Source organism: Bubalus kerabau, chromosome 1 (assembly GCF_029407905.1).
Source record: "Bubalus kerabau isolate K-KA32 ecotype Philippines breed swamp buffalo chromosome 1, PCC_UOA_SB_1v2, whole genome shotgun sequence".
Taxonomy (NCBI): domain Eukaryota; kingdom Metazoa; phylum Chordata; class Mammalia; order Artiodactyla; family Bovidae; genus Bubalus; species Bubalus kerabau.
The window spans coordinates 19,773,101-19,789,030 of record NC_073624.1 but is presented as its reverse complement, the minus strand read 5'-3'; the positions used below and the strand labels follow the sequence as shown (position 1 = coordinate 19,789,030).

General features: G+C 44.3%; 1 protein-coding gene across 1 annotated transcript in view; it reads left to right on the top strand.

Moving 5' to 3' along the window:
* The window catches only part of LOC129644117 (antigen WC1.1-like), a 54,612-nt gene that overhangs the window by 35,236 nt on the left and 3,446 nt on the right, over positions 1-15,930 (top strand). The window contains exons 8-18 of the mRNA XM_055569530.1: positions 2,107-2,421; positions 5,782-6,090; positions 6,176-6,493; positions 10,874-10,966; positions 11,047-11,361; positions 12,578-12,892; positions 13,239-13,280; positions 13,368-13,682; positions 13,935-13,967; positions 14,515-14,652; positions 15,040-15,129. Coding sequence (XP_055425505.1) covers positions 2,107-2,421; positions 5,782-6,090; positions 6,176-6,493; positions 10,874-10,966; positions 11,047-11,361; positions 12,578-12,892; positions 13,239-13,280; positions 13,368-13,682; positions 13,935-13,967; positions 14,515-14,652; positions 15,040-15,129 — 2,283 coding nt within the window. The remainder of the gene's footprint in view (positions 1-2,106; positions 2,422-5,781; positions 6,091-6,175; positions 6,494-10,873; positions 10,967-11,046; positions 11,362-12,577; positions 12,893-13,238; positions 13,281-13,367; positions 13,683-13,934; positions 13,968-14,514; positions 14,653-15,039; positions 15,130-15,930) is intronic.

Genomic DNA, 15,930 nt, shown 5'->3' with positions numbered 1-15,930 from the left:
ATGGACATTTCTCCAAAGAAGATATAGAAATAGCTGATAGGTATAGGAAAATATGTTCAATATTATTAGTCATCAGAGAAATGTAAATCAAAACCATAAAAGATATCATCTCACACCTCTCAAAATGGCTATGATTAAAAAAAAAAAATAAGTGTTGGCAAGGTTGTGGAGAAATTGAAAATCTTCTGAGTATTCATCCACATTAGATATGTAAATTTAATCTCAATAAAACTATGACCAAAAAATTTGTATGATTTATAGTGATGTTTCTTCATTCTTGGTATTGTTAAGTTCATTTTCTCTTTGTTCTTGTTTAGTACTGCCGGGTGGTTATCAATTTTCAAGGAACCATGTTTGAAAGGTTTTCCTCTGTTTTCTCTATCATGCTTACCTTGGGCTTCCCTGGTGGCTCAGCAGTAAAGAATCCGCTTGCAATGCAGGAGACCACCTACAATGCAGGAGACGCAGGTTCAATCTCTGGGTTAGGAAGATCCTGTGGAGAAGGAAACAGCAACCCGCTCCAATATTCTTGCCTAAAATCCCATGGACAGAGGAGCCTGGTGGCCACAGCCCATGGAGTCGCAGGAGTAGGACTTGACTTAGGGGCTAAACCACCGTCACTACCACCATGCTTACCTTCTTTTTTAAAATTAATTTTTGTTCTTTTCTTTGTTAATCCCAACTTCCGTATCCTTTAGGCTTTATTTTCTCTTCTCCTGGTTTCTTAAATAGAAGCTTACATGTTTTTTCATTTTCAGCCTTTCTTCTTTTCTAAATCTAAGGTATAAATTTCCCTTAAGCACTACTTTAGTTGCATTAGAAGAATTTAGTTATATCATATCTTTGCTATCACTATTTCACAATATTTTCTAATGTTTAAATTTATCCCCAGGCCCGGGTACTGTTTTGGAAGGATGTTGCTTAATTTCTCCAAATAAGGATGGCTAACTGTATTTTCTTATTAATTCTTAATTGAATTACACTGTGGTCAGAGTAAATACTCTGTATAAATTCAATTATCTGAAGGTTTTTGTCCTACCATACGGTCATTTTAGATAAATGTTCCTAGTGCATTTACAATAATGTGAATTCTTTCATTATTGGGTGCATTGCTCTTTATATGTTATTTAGCTAAATGTGTTGATTGTGGTGTTTTATATCTACTATAGTCTTCCTTCTTTTTTGTATGCCTGGCCTGCATGGTATTGAAAAAGTTTTGTTAAAGTTCCCCCAGGTTGATTGTTATTTTGTCTATTTCTTCTTTTCATTCTGTCAAGTATTATTCTGTATTTCAAAGCTATGTTTCGATATCTTCTCTGGATTCTGATATCTGTAATATCTTTATTAAGGGCGTACCACTGTATAATCATGAAAATATCCTCTTTAAATTAGCACATCTTCCCTTAAAATCTCCTTTCTGTGACCTTGCTTTAGCTACTGCAGCTTTCTTATAGTATTCACATGTGTGTGGGCTTGCTAAGTCAAAACTCTTTGCTAAGGACTGTAGCCAGCCAGTCTCCTCTGTCCATGGGATTCTCCAGGCAAGAATACTGGAGTCCATTTTGTTTTTCAATTCTGCATGACTGTACCAAGGAGAATGATTCTAACGATAGAGGATTCATGGCTGCTACCTGAGGCTTCTGATGAGGCCGGTTCCTGACTCCATTTCCTTTCATCTAATCCCTTTAACTCTAAGGTCAAGGGCACCAACACGTGTGTGGTTTATAAGGAATCCATCCAGCAGCCAGCCCATTCCTGTGACTCTAAACTCATTCAACTGCTCCGGGTAGAGAGACTAACATTTCTGGTAAATCTTTCTCAGATGCTGTGCAGAACTCTACCAATCAGAGGTTAACACTTCTGTCTCACCCTACTCAGTAGTGTAATATTTCCTGTTTTTGCCCATTTTCAATGTTATTATTCTCTTATCACTGCTGTAAGAAACCAGACTCAGGTGCTGCCCCAGTGCAACGACTCCCTGTCAGAACCAGGGGACTCTGAAGCCTCAGAGGAGAGCGCCCTCTACTGCTCAGGTGAAGGTCCCACAGGACAGAAGACCCTTATCCCCCTTGTCAATGCCCGGTTGTCCCATCTCTCTCTCCTCAGACAGCAGACAGCTCCGCCTGGTGGACGGAAGAGGTCCCTGCGCCGGGAGAGTGGAGATCCTTGACCAGGGCTCCTGGGGCACCATCTGTGATAACGGCTGGGACTTGGACGATGCCCGCGTGGTGTGCAGGCAGCTGGGCTGTGGAGATGCCCTCAATGCCATGGGGTCTGCTCATTTTGGGGCAGGATCAGGGCGCATCTTGCTGAACACATTGGACTGCAGAGGAAAGGAATCCCACGTGTGGAAGTGCCCTTCCCAGGGCTGGGGAGTGCACAACTGCAGTCATGAGAACGATGCAGGAGTCGTCTGCTCAGGTATGGTCAATGTATTGCCCTGTGATGGCAGAATGAAAAGTGCCATGGAAGCTGGTGTCTGATCACTGGGGCAATAGGATATAGATGGGCTAGAAAGGACTGAGACAGACACATCCTTCCTGAATGCACAAAGCTTCTGTGGGTGATGTGCTCCATATACTTTTCTGCTGTAAGTCTCTGCTATTTCTTCTCCAGTGATCTTACCTGACATAGTAGATTAAACTATTCCAATGAATATTGATCTTCATAATGAAGATGAAGATCAATCACATGAGACATTTTCAAATCACCACACAAATCCCTTGGCACAGTTAGCCTATGGGAAGGGAGGGCTAGAATGAGGACACAGCTTCATGGATGGAGTTGTTTCTGTATGTACAGGGTGAGACATTATTTTACACTAGGTTAGTAGGAGTGGAGGCACAGAGGATGTCACGAAACAGATCAGACAGGAATTGATGGATTTGTGCCAAATTGCAAGTCTCTTTTGAAATTTTAGATGTAAATATTCACAGGCCTTTGCAGGTAAGACCAGAGAACTTTGGATGAAGTGCTCTGAGTCATAGGTTCTCCTTTGATTGTTACTATCAGAGATTGTCTGCCCATTTTTTCTTTTAAGACATCTGTATAGGACAAAACTTTGGAAGAACACTTAGCCATACACTGACAAGTCAAAAGTGGAAGCAATACAATTTCTGTGTTTTATGGTAAGAAATTATATAGTTTATACCTGATGACTTCAATGATTTAAGAAAATAGAATTTGGGGGTTTATTTGATATGAATAGGAGTAATGGGACAGATGTAATTTTTGAAGAAGGTAGAAGAGAGTTATGGCAGCTGGGAGGGAGAGGGACTGTAATAGGAACTGAAAAAGGCACATGTGGGGTGTTCTGAGCAGCACTGATGGTCCAGGAGTGGTGGGAGGATGCTGTGTGTGCCTAAGAATGCAGGACGTCTGTACAGCAAGAGACCAGAGAAGGATATATTTTTATTATATTTAGTATCCTTATCCACTGACATCAGCCTTCTATCCCACAAACTTTCTCACAGTTTTCACACACATAGTCTTCCACATAAATTTTAAAATCAAATAAAAACAAAAAAGAAGTCATAATTTGTCTCAGAAGAGTCTATCCTTATGTGTATAAGACTTTATTGATTATTCGGTGTATATTCGAGCATTTAACATGTATCAGGGTACATAAAACAGCATATAACAAATATTTCTTTCGTGTTCTGCCTAATCTGTAATCTTATGGGGTTAATATAGCAACTAAAAAGTGTTGACTGAAAATGCTTTAATTAGAATGTGTTGCCTATGAGCGAACTCCCAACCAGACCAGAGTAGGAGTTCTAACCTGTGTCTCTCTGGGGAAATGAAAGTGATAAATAAATAAAAGGCAAGCAGACCATCTTCTCTCTCACCATTCACTCTTGTATAAGTGGTCAAGCTGATCCTTCAAGTCTTTAATTTCTTTTAGGTCTTTTCTGTTTTCTGCAGTAGATTTTTATTTTGTTAGAATATTCTTTCTGAACCATCAAAGTTCACATATTTATATAATCAGAATCCTTTACCGGATAGAATTTCACCATGTACATAAATTATCATGAGCATACTTCGAAACCAGACAAGTGTGTTAAAGAAAGTGTTTTATGTTGTGGGTTTCTTTATTATTTGGATTACCTTCCTCTGCCCAAAATATGGTCCCTGAAGCTCAAACCATGATCATGAGTTTTTTCCTTTGGCCTCTCCCTCAGTTTCATACCCCATCCACTCCCCATTTAACCTACCACACACCCTACCTCACTCCGCTCCTACAGAAGTTCTTCCCATTCAGAATTTCCTTTCTACCCATTTGTGGTTCTTAAGATAGTTTTCTCTTGTCTGCAGTGGGAGAAATGGGAAAGGTGGCAGGGTGAAGTGGTTGATGGGAGGAGCACAGGGGATAAAATGTGTCAAAAACTTGTTGGACAAATATTTACCCCATATATTCTATCTTTCATCCATATTGAGACTTTTGCAATTTGAAAATTTCTAAATTATGTATGGCGTATTCACTCTCTGAGCTTCCCTCATAGCTCAGTTGGCAAAAAATCCACCTCCAGGGCAGGAGACCCCAATTAGACCCCTGGATTGGGAAGATCCACTGGAGAAGGGATAGGCTATCCATTCCAGTATTCTTGGGCTTCCCTTGTAGCTCAGCTGGTAAAGAATCTGCCTGCAATGTGGAAGACCTGGGTTCGATCCCTGGATTGGGAAGATCCCCTGGAAAAGGGAAAGGCTACCCACTCCAGTATTCTGGCCTGGAGAATTCCATGGACTGTATAGTCCATGGGGTCGCAGAGAGTCAGACATGACTGTGTGACTTTCACTTCATTTCACTATTTGCCCTCTGCTCTCTTCCTCTTACTCTCTTTCTTTACAGCACAGTAGCTATTTCGCAAGAACCCAAATAGGAAAGGAACAAAGAGCATATAGACAGGGTTAAAATACTTTAACTCATCTTCACTCTTTAGCATTTCCTAAAGTTCACATGTCTAGTATGAAGTAATTAAAAACCTCAGCTGTTTTGCATGCTCCCACTGAGAACTCACTCTCTCCCAGGTTCTTTGATAAATTCTAAGCTTTCAAGAAAGATGGCTATGACCAGCCCCTTCTCCTATGACTCTGAGCTTTCTTCCTATCCAAACTGATCTCTGGACGACTTTCCAAAATCAGGTCACCTAAGAAATTCTTGGAATTTTTCACCGTGAAAAATTATAAGAAGCATGTGTGAAATCTTGTTATGATGTCTAGCTTTCCTCCTGTTAAGCCAGAAGTCTGTCTACTGTCAGCGAGCACTCACAGATCCAGCCTGCATGATTTTCCTTATCTTCAGAGACTTAAGTGTTGGTTCCTGAGAGAAAACTGGCCAGTATTCTGGCCCCAGAAATCTCAGGATGGCCCTCTAACCTTGTGTGGCTCTTAGTCTTCTAACCTCTTGAGGCCCATGGAGCTACTTCACTCTGGGTTAGTACAGCTCTGAACCTGAGCCTGGTGCCCACTACAGAGCAGTATCCTTGGGCTCTGTAGTTTCCAGGCCTCTAGATGAGGAATTCACATTCCTAATTAACCTCAAAATCCATGTTTTTGGAAATCAGCCATTTGAAACTGACCCTGAAAATCCTTCAGGGTTTCTTTTCAGAAACTTGGTCTTGAAAATACTTGCTCATGAAATTCTGAGAATAACTGTCCAATTCTCTTTCCAAGCACCACTCCTGGAAAAGAAAAAATTTCACATTATTGCCTGTGACATTGTTTCCAATTGCAAACCAGGACTATGGGCACTCACTGGATTTCTTGTTGTTGTTTTCTTAGGATTTGTGCGTCTGGTTGGAGACGACGGACCCTGCTCAGGACGAGTAGAAGTACGTCCTGGAGAAGACTGGACCCCAGTGTCTGATGGAAACTTCACACTCCCCACTGCCCAGGTCATCTGTGCAGAGCTGGGGTGCGGCGAGGCTGTGTCTGTTCTGGGACACGAGCTCTTCAGAGAGTCTGATGGCCAGGTCTGGGCTGAAGAGTTCAGGTGTGAGGGGGAGGAACGTAAGCTCTGGTGGTGCCCCAGAGTGCCTTGTCCAGGGGGCACTTGTCACCACAGTGGAGCTGCTCATGTTGTTTGTTCAGGTGAGATGCAGGTCAGGACTAACCTCCCTGCACACTCTGTTCAGGTGAGAAATCATGAGATTTTTCCGAATTTCTCTTCTACCAGCATACTCAAAAGTCCGACTCATGACAAATGGCTCCTCTCAATGTGAGGGGCAGGTGGAGATGAAGATTTCTGGACGATGGAGAGCGCTCTGTGCCTCCCACTGGAGTCTGGCCAATGCCAATGTTGTCTGTCGTCAGCTCGGCTGTGGAATCGCCATCTCCACTCCCAGAGGACCACACTTGGTGGAGAGAGGTGACCAGATCTCCACAGTCCGATTTCACTGCTCGGGGGCAGAGTCCTTCCTGTGGAGTTGCCCTGTGACTACCTTGGGTGGTTCTGACTGTTCCCATGGCAACACGGCCTCTGTGACCTGCTCAGGTAAGACAGGGAAGGGCTATTGGTACTTAGGATGCTCCTGGAGTGAAATGTCCCCAAGAGCAGAGAGTGAGGGAAAACTGGCTTTGGAAGATATTTCATGATGAAATATGGTGATCCTCATTGTTCACTCATTTTTCAGGTTAGGGCAAGAAGTGTGAAGGGGAATAATATAATTTAAAGCAACATTGTTATTGACATATGATCATAGAAGACAGTGTATAAGCAATACGTGTAGACTTCAGTCATGTACCCAGGGCAGCAAAGAGAACATTCCCAGCCCCAAGAGTCACTGTTGCCTCCAATAACTGGCCTCCCTCCTCTCCAGGGAAAACTGCTTATCTAACTTCTACTACCATAGAGGGTTTTATCAGTTTTTGAACTTTATATAAAATCATGCAGTGTGTTTTCTTTTGTGTGTGACTTCTTCGACTCAACATTATGTTTAGGATTCACTCATGATGTTGTTTATAGCAGTACTTTATTCATTTTTATTACTGTAGAATATTGCTTTCATTGATAACATGGCCATTGATCCATTCAACTGATGTTAGAGATTTGAGTTGTTTCCTGCTCTTGACTATTATAAATATGATGCTAGAATGTAGCATGACAATGACTTGGGGTGCAAATATATGTTACTTATTTTGTGTGTTTAACATTTGGTCTTTTCTTTTTCTAAATGGTACAGGATCCTTTGATAAAGCAAGTTTTTAATTTGAAGGAAATATTAATATAACTTGCCAACTTTTCCCTGTATATTTAATACTTCTTATATCCCTTTAAAAAGAACTTTCCCTTCTCCAAGATCATGAAAATATTCTCTTAGAGTATCTCACAAAAGTTTCTTTTTCTCTTGCATATAATTGTACATTCCTTCTGGGATTGATATCTGTGTAAGATAAGTCATGTTTCACATGGACATCCAATTCACTCAGAATCTTTTTCTGGAGAGACTTTTTTCCCCACTGCAGTGCTACCTTTATCTTAAGCAGAAGAGCACATATGTCTGAGTCCTTTTAAAGACTCTGTATTCTGTTCCACTGTATCATTTGTCTATCTTTGCACCAATACTGCATTTTCTTAATTACTATAACTTTATAATAAGTCTAGATAATTTTAATTTACAGGGGTTACTTTATATTAACTCCTTTAACTTTGTTCCTTTTCTTACTGACTGTGTTGGTCATTCTTGGTATTTTGTATTTTGTCTAAATTTTGGAATCTGCTTGTTATTTTTCACACTCCCTAAAAAATTAGCATAAGGGTATTTTGATTAAAATTAGATTTAATCTACACAAAAATTTGAGAATGACTGACTTTGACAATTTTGGATCTCTCAATTCATTGACATAATTTTTATTGTTGTTTAGTCACAAAGTTGCATCCAACTGTTTTGTGACCCATGGACTGCAGTCTGCCCAGGCTCCATTGTCCATGGGATCCCCAGGCAAGAATACTGGAGTGGGTTGCCATGCTCTCCTCCAGGGCTTCTTCCTGACCCAGATATTGAACCCACTTCTGCACTGGCAGGCAGATCCTTTACTACTGAGCCATCTGGGAAGCCATTGACATAATATATCCCTCCATTCAGCTAGGTCTTGAATTTCTCTCAGAAGTTTTGTCCACCTTCTTCTACATTTTTTCTAAGCATTTTATTTATTTTTTATGTTATTAGTATTTCTTTTATGGACGATGTCCTAGGAATGAATTATCTCTGACTTGTTTTCACCTTTTAACATTTTTTTTTTAATTTTGATGTAATTTGAGACTTACTGAAAAGTTAGAAGAATAATATAAACATTTCCAGATGACCTTTAACTGGAATCCCTCAATGCTAGTTTTTGGTTCATTCTGTCTCATTTCTCTCTGAACATATAAAATCTTTCTGCATTAGGTTGCTGTCATGATGTCCCTTTACCACTAAAATACTATGAGGAATTTCCTTATGTAACCACAGGCTCAGTCCAGTTCTCAGCTGATTGCAGCCCCAGATGATACCTAAGTGCAAGCACTGAAAGACCCCAAGACAGAACTGTTGAGTCTTTCCCAAATTGCTGACTCAGGAAGTCTTAAGCAAAATGAAGTATATATTTTTTCCTCCAGTGGCTAAATTTTGGGGGGAAATTTGTTACATAGCAATATAACCAGAACACTTACCATGTGACCTGCAGTTAGGTTGGTGCAAAAGTAATTGCCGTTTTGCATTATTGAAATTTGCCATTTGATATTGGAATGTATTCTTAAATAAATGTGGTTATGTTACACATCATTTAATGTGTATTTCTTGCTTTTTATTTTGCTATGGTTTATTACTTGATGCTTATTTCATATGTATTTTAGATTATAGACATGATGTTAGACACAAAGCAATTTCAAGTGATTTTCTTATTCGAGTTCAAAATGGGTCGTAAAGCAGCAGAGACAACTTGCAACATCAACAATGCATTTGGTCCAGGAACTGCTAATGAACATATTGTGCAGTGGTTGTTCAGGAAGATTTGCAGGGCTTCCCTGGTGGCTCTGTGGTAAAGAATCTGCCTGCCAATGCAGGAGACACGGGTTCAATCCCTAGTCCAGGAAGACGCCTGGAAGCTGCAGAGCAGCTAAGCCTGTGCACCACAACTATTGAGCCTGTGCTCTAGAGCCTGGGAACCACAACTACTGAAGCCCAGAAGCCCTAGAGCTTGTTCTCTGTAACATGAGAACCACCACAGTGAGAAGCCTGCACACTGTAACAAAGACTAGTCCCCACTCGCCACAACTAGAGAAAAGCCTGAGGAGCAGCAAAGACCCTGCAAAGCCAAAAATAAATAAATAATAAAGAATTTTTTTTAAAAAATGAAGTTTTGCAAAGGAGATGAGAACCTTGAAGATGAGGAGTGCAATGGCCTGCCATTGAAAGTTGACAACAACCAATTAGAGCAATCATCAAAGCTGATCCTCTTAACAATTACATGAGAATTTGCCTAAGAACTGAATGTTGGCCTTTCTACAGTCATTTGGCATTTGAAGCAAATGCCGAAAGGTGAAAAAACTTGATAAGTGGGTGCCTCATGAGCTGACCACAAATCAAAAAACTGGTCATTTTGAAACATCATCTTCTCTTATTTTACACAACAACAATGAACCATTTCTCAATTGAATTGTGACCTGTGATGAAAAGTGGATTTTATATGACAACTGGCGATGACCAGCTCAGTGGTGGGACTGAGAAGAAGCTGCAAAGCACTTCCCAAGGCCAAACTTGCTGCCAGTCTGATCCACTACAGCTTTCTGAATCCCAACAAAACCATTACATCTGGGAAGTATGCTCAGCAAATCACTGAGATGCACTAAAAACTGCAACACGTGCAGTCGGCATTGGTCAACAGAAAGGTGCCAATTCTTCTCCATGGCAACGCCTGGCCACACATCACACAACCAAAGCTTCAGAAGTTTAACGAGTTGGGCTACGAAGTTTTGCCTCATCTGCCATATTCACCTGACCTCCCGTCAACTGAATATCACTTCTTCAAGCATCTCGACAACTTTTTGCAGAGAAAATGCTTCCACAACCAACAGGAGGCAGAAAATGCTTTCCAAGAGTTCATCAAATCCCAAAGCACAGCTTTACACTACAGGAAAAAACAAACTAGTTTCTCATTGGCAAAAATGTGTTGATTGTAATGGTTCCTATTTTGATTAATAAAGATATGTCTGAGCCTAATTATAATGATTTAAAATTCGTGGTCTGAAACCGCAGTGATGTTTGCACCAACCTAATAGAATATTTGTCCTCTGATCTTCTGTATTAGTAACTGCTTTATGCTGATCTAAAGTGTTTATATATTCATTCTTTAGTTCTTAAATTCAAATATTCTTAGCTCTAGAACTTTTATTTCTTTTTTGTTAAAATTTCTCTGCCAAGAAAAACATCTTGTCAATTAATCTTAAGAGCACTTTAATCAGGGCTATTTAAATTCTCTGTCAGGTAACTCTAATAGTTGAGTATTTGGGTAATTTTTGGCAATATCTTCTTTTTCCTTTTGGTTTTCCATTTGATGTCTTTTATATGAGTTTTTCCCCTTCTGTTAGCAACAGACAACGGAAGATGAAAACTTTTAGAAATCTTTCAGAAAAGATTTTGTTTTGTTTCTTCTATTTAGATATAGATTTAGGTATAGAACCCACTATTTAACTCGTTCTCAGTGTAAAGCTTGGCTTAAACAAAAATTGTGGCAGTGTCAGAAGCAGACCTCTGCTTGGAGAAACTGAGCTCTATACTAACTTCACTGCTGTTACAGCTTTCATCTCAAACTCCATCACTAGGTTATTATTTAGTTTAATTCAGTTTCCTGTTCTTCAACCCAACCAGACCCCTGATCATTGCTGTTTCTGCAGGAAACCAGACCTGGGTGCTGCCCCAGTGCAACGACTCCATGTCTGAACCAGCAGGCTCTGCGGCCTCAGAGGAGAGCGCCCCCTACTGCTTAGGTGAGAGTCCCACAGGACAGAAGATGCTACTCAACCCCTGAGGTCACCACCACCCCATCGTCCCATTTCTCTCTCCTCAGACAGCAGACAGCTCCGCCTGGTGGACGGGGGTGGTCCCTGCGCTGGGAGAGTGGAGATCCTTGACCAGGGCTCCTGGGGCACCATCTGTGATGACGGCTGGGACCTGGACGATGCCCGCGTGGTGTGCAGGCAGCTGGGCTGTGGAGAAGCCCTCAATGCCACGAGGTCAGCTCACTTTGGGGAAGGGCCGGGGCCCATCTGGCTGGACGACCTGAACTGCACAGGAAAGGAGTCCCACGTGTGGAGGTGCCCTTCCCGGGGCTGGGGGCGGCACGACTGCAGACACAAGGAGGATGCAGGGGTCATCTGCTCAGGTCTGTGCTGCACGCTGTCCACAGGCAGGGGGAGGAGTGGGGCCCTGGAGGACAGGGGTCTGAGCCCTGATGGAGAGATGCTGAAAGGACCAGAGAAGGAGGCTTCCTCCCATGGAGCCTGTCTTTCCAACAGACGTGAAGACGGGGTGCTTTCACTTCCTCCTGAGGCAGCTGAGATTCTGGTCCTTTATTCTCAGTAGTGTTTCCTGACAGAGCTGTTTCTTACAGTTAACATTTGAAAGCAGGGCTCACTCTGCAGTTATCTGTGGAAGTAACACCTGGAAATCCTAGGCTTCCCAGGTTGTGCTAGTGGTAAAGAACCTGCCTGCCATTGCAGGAGATGTAAAAGATGTGGGTTCAGTCCTTGGGTTAGGAAGATCCCCTGGAGGAGGGCATGGCAACCATTCCAGTATTCTTGCCTGAGAATCCCATGGACAGCGGAGCCTGACATAGTGAAAACTCATACTTTTCCTTACAGTTCTGTTTGCTAGGAGTCTGAAGAGAGTCTCCATGGGCCAACATCCCAGTGTCCACAGGGCTGTGTTCTTCTGGAGTCTCTGGGCAGAACTCTTCTCCCAGCTTTTTCTGGTTTCCCATGTGGCCTCATTTCTTGGCTCAGAGCCCTCTTTATTCTTCTTCTTCAGAAAACAGTGCCTTTCCAAGCATTCTCCCTCACTCACATTTCCCTCTGACTGGAGCTGGGAAAGATGATACATTTCTCAGAATAGCGGGTTTAAAGATGTGTAAGGCTGGGCTCACATGGTTAATCCACAATATTTGAGTTTTATGTCTCCATCCCAAGGTCCTTATTAATCACGTCTGTAAAATCTCTTTTGAAATGTAAGGTAACTGTCACATGTTCGGGGATTAGGCTGTGGACATCTCTGGGGGTCCATTATTTGTCAACCACCTCTCTGTCCACATCATTTTCTGTTCTTTTAGAAGTTTTGTCAGGAATCAGGATTCAGCTCCCATCACTGCAGCTGCCCAGTTTGGTCTTCCCTTCTGTTCATATCTACATTGTTGTGGTAGAAATAGGCATACAGACATTAATGGACAAAATCAGGTGAAAGGGAGGTAAAAGTCAGTCTTGTCACCCAGTGGGCATCTCCTCCCCTGGGTCAGGGGTGTATGGTCACTATTTCTGGGGGAGAGGAAAACCCAGAGCTCTGAGGGGGGTGCTCATTGTGTCCTGTCTCCTCCCTTTTGATCTTAGAGTTCCTGGCCCTCAGGATGGTCAGTGGGGACCAGCAGTGTGCTGGGTGGCTGGAAATTTTCTACAACGGGACCTGGGGCAGTGTCTGCCGCAGCCCCATGGATGATGTCACCGTGTCCATCATCTGCAGTCAGCTTGGCTGTGGGGACAGCGGAAGTCTCAACACCTCTGTTGGTCTCAGGGAAGGTTCTAGACCCCACTGGGTAGATGGAATCCAGTGCCAGAGAACTGACCCCTCTCTCTGGCAGTGTCCTTCTGACCCTTGGAATTACAACTCATGCTCTCCAAAGGAGGAAGCCTACATCTCGTGTGCAGGTGACTTACTGTCTGTTTCTGTGTCACTCCCAACCATGTAGGATGTCATCAGTATGATTTCATATTTCCAAATCTAACTGATTTGGTTGAGTCTACAAAATGTAGGTGTATGTTTGTATTTGTCTCTGTGTCTGTTTGTTTGCTGTTGTTATGGTAAACAACTAATTAGATAAAGTAAATTCAGCTGCTGATAACATGCAGTGAACCTCTCAGCCAAGTAGATGATGAAGCTTCTGTGGTCTCTTGTCATTTGACTGTGACAAAAAAAACCTTAGATACTCATGTTTGGGGACAAGACCTCCCCCAGCTGTCCCTGAACTATAGCTTCCCATTGTTGCTTCTGCAGGAAAAAGACCCAAGAGCTGTCCAACTGCTGCCCCCTGCACAGGTACGTCAGCCTGCCCCCTCCCCTTTGGCTCCCAGGGCTTCCTTCCTCCCACCAGGGCAGTCACAGGAAGGGCTGCTGCCTTTTCAGACAGGGAGAAGCTCCGGCTCAGAGGAGGAGACAACGAGTACTCAGGGCGGGTGGAGGTCTGGCACAGCGGCTCCTGGGGCACCGTGTGTGATGACTCCTGGAGCCTGGCAGAGGCCGAGGTGGTGTGTCAGCAGCTGGGCTGTGGCCAGGCCCTGGAAGCCGTGCGGGCCGCGACATTCGGCCCTGGAAATGGGAGCATCTGGCTGGACGATGTGCGGTGTGGGGGCCGGGAGTCCTCCCTGTGGGACTGTGCTGCGGAGCCCTGGGGGCAGAGCAACTGCAAGCACGAGGAGGATGCTGGTGTGAGGTGCTCTGGTGAGTGAGGGGCTCAGGGTCCACCCTGGGTGAGCTGGGGCAGCACAGGGGCACTGTGCTGGACTGGGCGTGGTGGGGAGTTTGTATTCAGACAGTGTCCATGTCCTGGGGATCTGATCTAAGATGAGGGAGCTGGGAGGACTGAACACTGATGTTGTGGAAACTGAGGGGTGATTTCAGGCTCAGGAGGGAAAAGATTTGCCCTGTGTTCTGGCCAATTCTTCTTCCCCACACTACTGTTTTTCTCTTTAGGTGTAAGGACAACATTGCCCACGACTACAGCAGGTACTGTGATCCATCCACGGGCAAGGGAGAATACTGAGTACTGGGGACCTGTTCTGTGGGCTCTCTGACAGCTCCGAATAAGAAAGAGTTGGAGGAGCTGTGGCTGTTGGGGAGCAGCCAGGGCATTACACTGGGGAAATCCCCTGCCTTGATGTCCAGGGTCAAATATTCTCACGCCTGGGGTCCAAGGAAGTTTGGTTTCCATGTTGTAGAATCTAAGGATCTCCCACCTGACCTTGAGTGTTGCTCCTCATCAGAGAGGTGCAAGTCCCTGCACTGTTTGATGTCCTGTTTCCTGAAGCCCAAGGAGAAGGGATGACCTGGGTCCTCAGAGGCTGTCTCAGCAGGGCAGCTCCCTGACAATCCCCACCTCTGCCTCGAGGCCACACTGGCCAGGGTGGAGTTGACTTGTCTCAGGACGAGACCCAGGTGAGCCCTGACACTGTCTGAGGCTGAGACGCCATTGTCCGGAGCTCCTGAAAATGCTGACACAGGAGATTTCTCTGTGCCCAAGACTATCTCCAGCCCTTTTTCCTGTTCTCCTTAGGGACCAGAACAACCTCAAATCCTCTCCCTGGCATCTTCTCCCTGCCTGGGATCCTCTGCCTCATCCTGGGGGCCCTTCTCTTCCTGGTCCTCAACATCTTGGTGACTCAGCTACTCAGAAGGAGAGCAGAGTGCAGAGGTGGGCTGCAGGGGGAACTGGGGACAAGGGAGAGTGTGTGGAGGCGGGAGATGGGGCAGGTGTGAGGATGAGAACCTGGGCCAGGTACTGTTCTGAGTTGCAGACTCCATGTGCTCCGTGCTGAGCTCTAAGGGCTGAGTAGACAGAGGTTCTTAGGACTGGGGTGTGAACTGTCATAAGTCATGGCCTCTCCTGTGAGACCAGACAGAGTTGGCGCTGAGCTGTAATCAGGGTCAGACGAGAGGAGAAGGTGCTGACATGGTGCATGGGGTAGGAGATGATGCTGAGGTCCTGGCAGCCCCCATGTGAGCACCAGGGAGATGAAGGTGGGCTGGCTGGATCGGGGTATCTGGGGAAGCTTCTCTGACCTGCTGGGGGATCTCTCAGCCTTATCTAGCTATGGAGATACTCTTGCTGAAGCTGTGTATGAGGAGCTCGATTACCTTCTGACCCAGAAGGAAGGTCTGGGCCGCCCAGGTGAGTGTCTCTGTCTGCCCTCCTGGGATCTCTGGTTGTCACCACCCACTGGCTGTGCACATCTTCTCAGCATCTGCAGACCCCATGTGTGCCAAGGCTCACAGAGACGGCTCCTCCAAAAAGGCAGGATGGCCTCTCAGAGCCCCGTGACCTCCCAGCCTCTGACTACACTGCAGAAGCCAGGCTTGTCACTTCTCAGCCTTAACACAGGTCCCGTGGGTGTGGGGAGGAAAAATTCTGTGTGTTGTGTGATGTTTGTCTCCACATGAGGCTTCCCGTCAGAGTTCTCACTGACTAAACTGCCGTATTACACCAGGGATGGTGAGGACAACAGTGACTACAGATCCGCTCCAGGAAATAGAGGTGGACCTGCCTTGGCTGGGCTCTGGGGAGGAGAGTTTCCCTCATAGAGAGGAGATTTAAGGGGAATGGTTTTCCTTTGATGGACCAGAGGCATCCCTTGTGTCCAGATGGGGTTCGTCCTTCTTCTCTGGCTGTTCTGTGATGTCTCATGTCAGGGCTGGTCTCTCTGTGTCCAGAATCACCACAGGCACACAATGTTCTAAAAAAATAACATCTGTAAAGCACAATTTGTCAAAATACTTTAGCAATGCTCAATGGTGAAAGAGTTGCTTTGAGATATGTAGTTTCCACCAGAAAATATTAAGATATGTAAAATTGTGTTTTGGCTTATGGACACATCAAAATGAAACATGGTCTTAGAGAAAAAAGTTTTTGAAACAAAGAGTGATTGGTGCCTCTATTCAGAAACTCAGAAACTCTGGGTCAGAAGGTATCTTA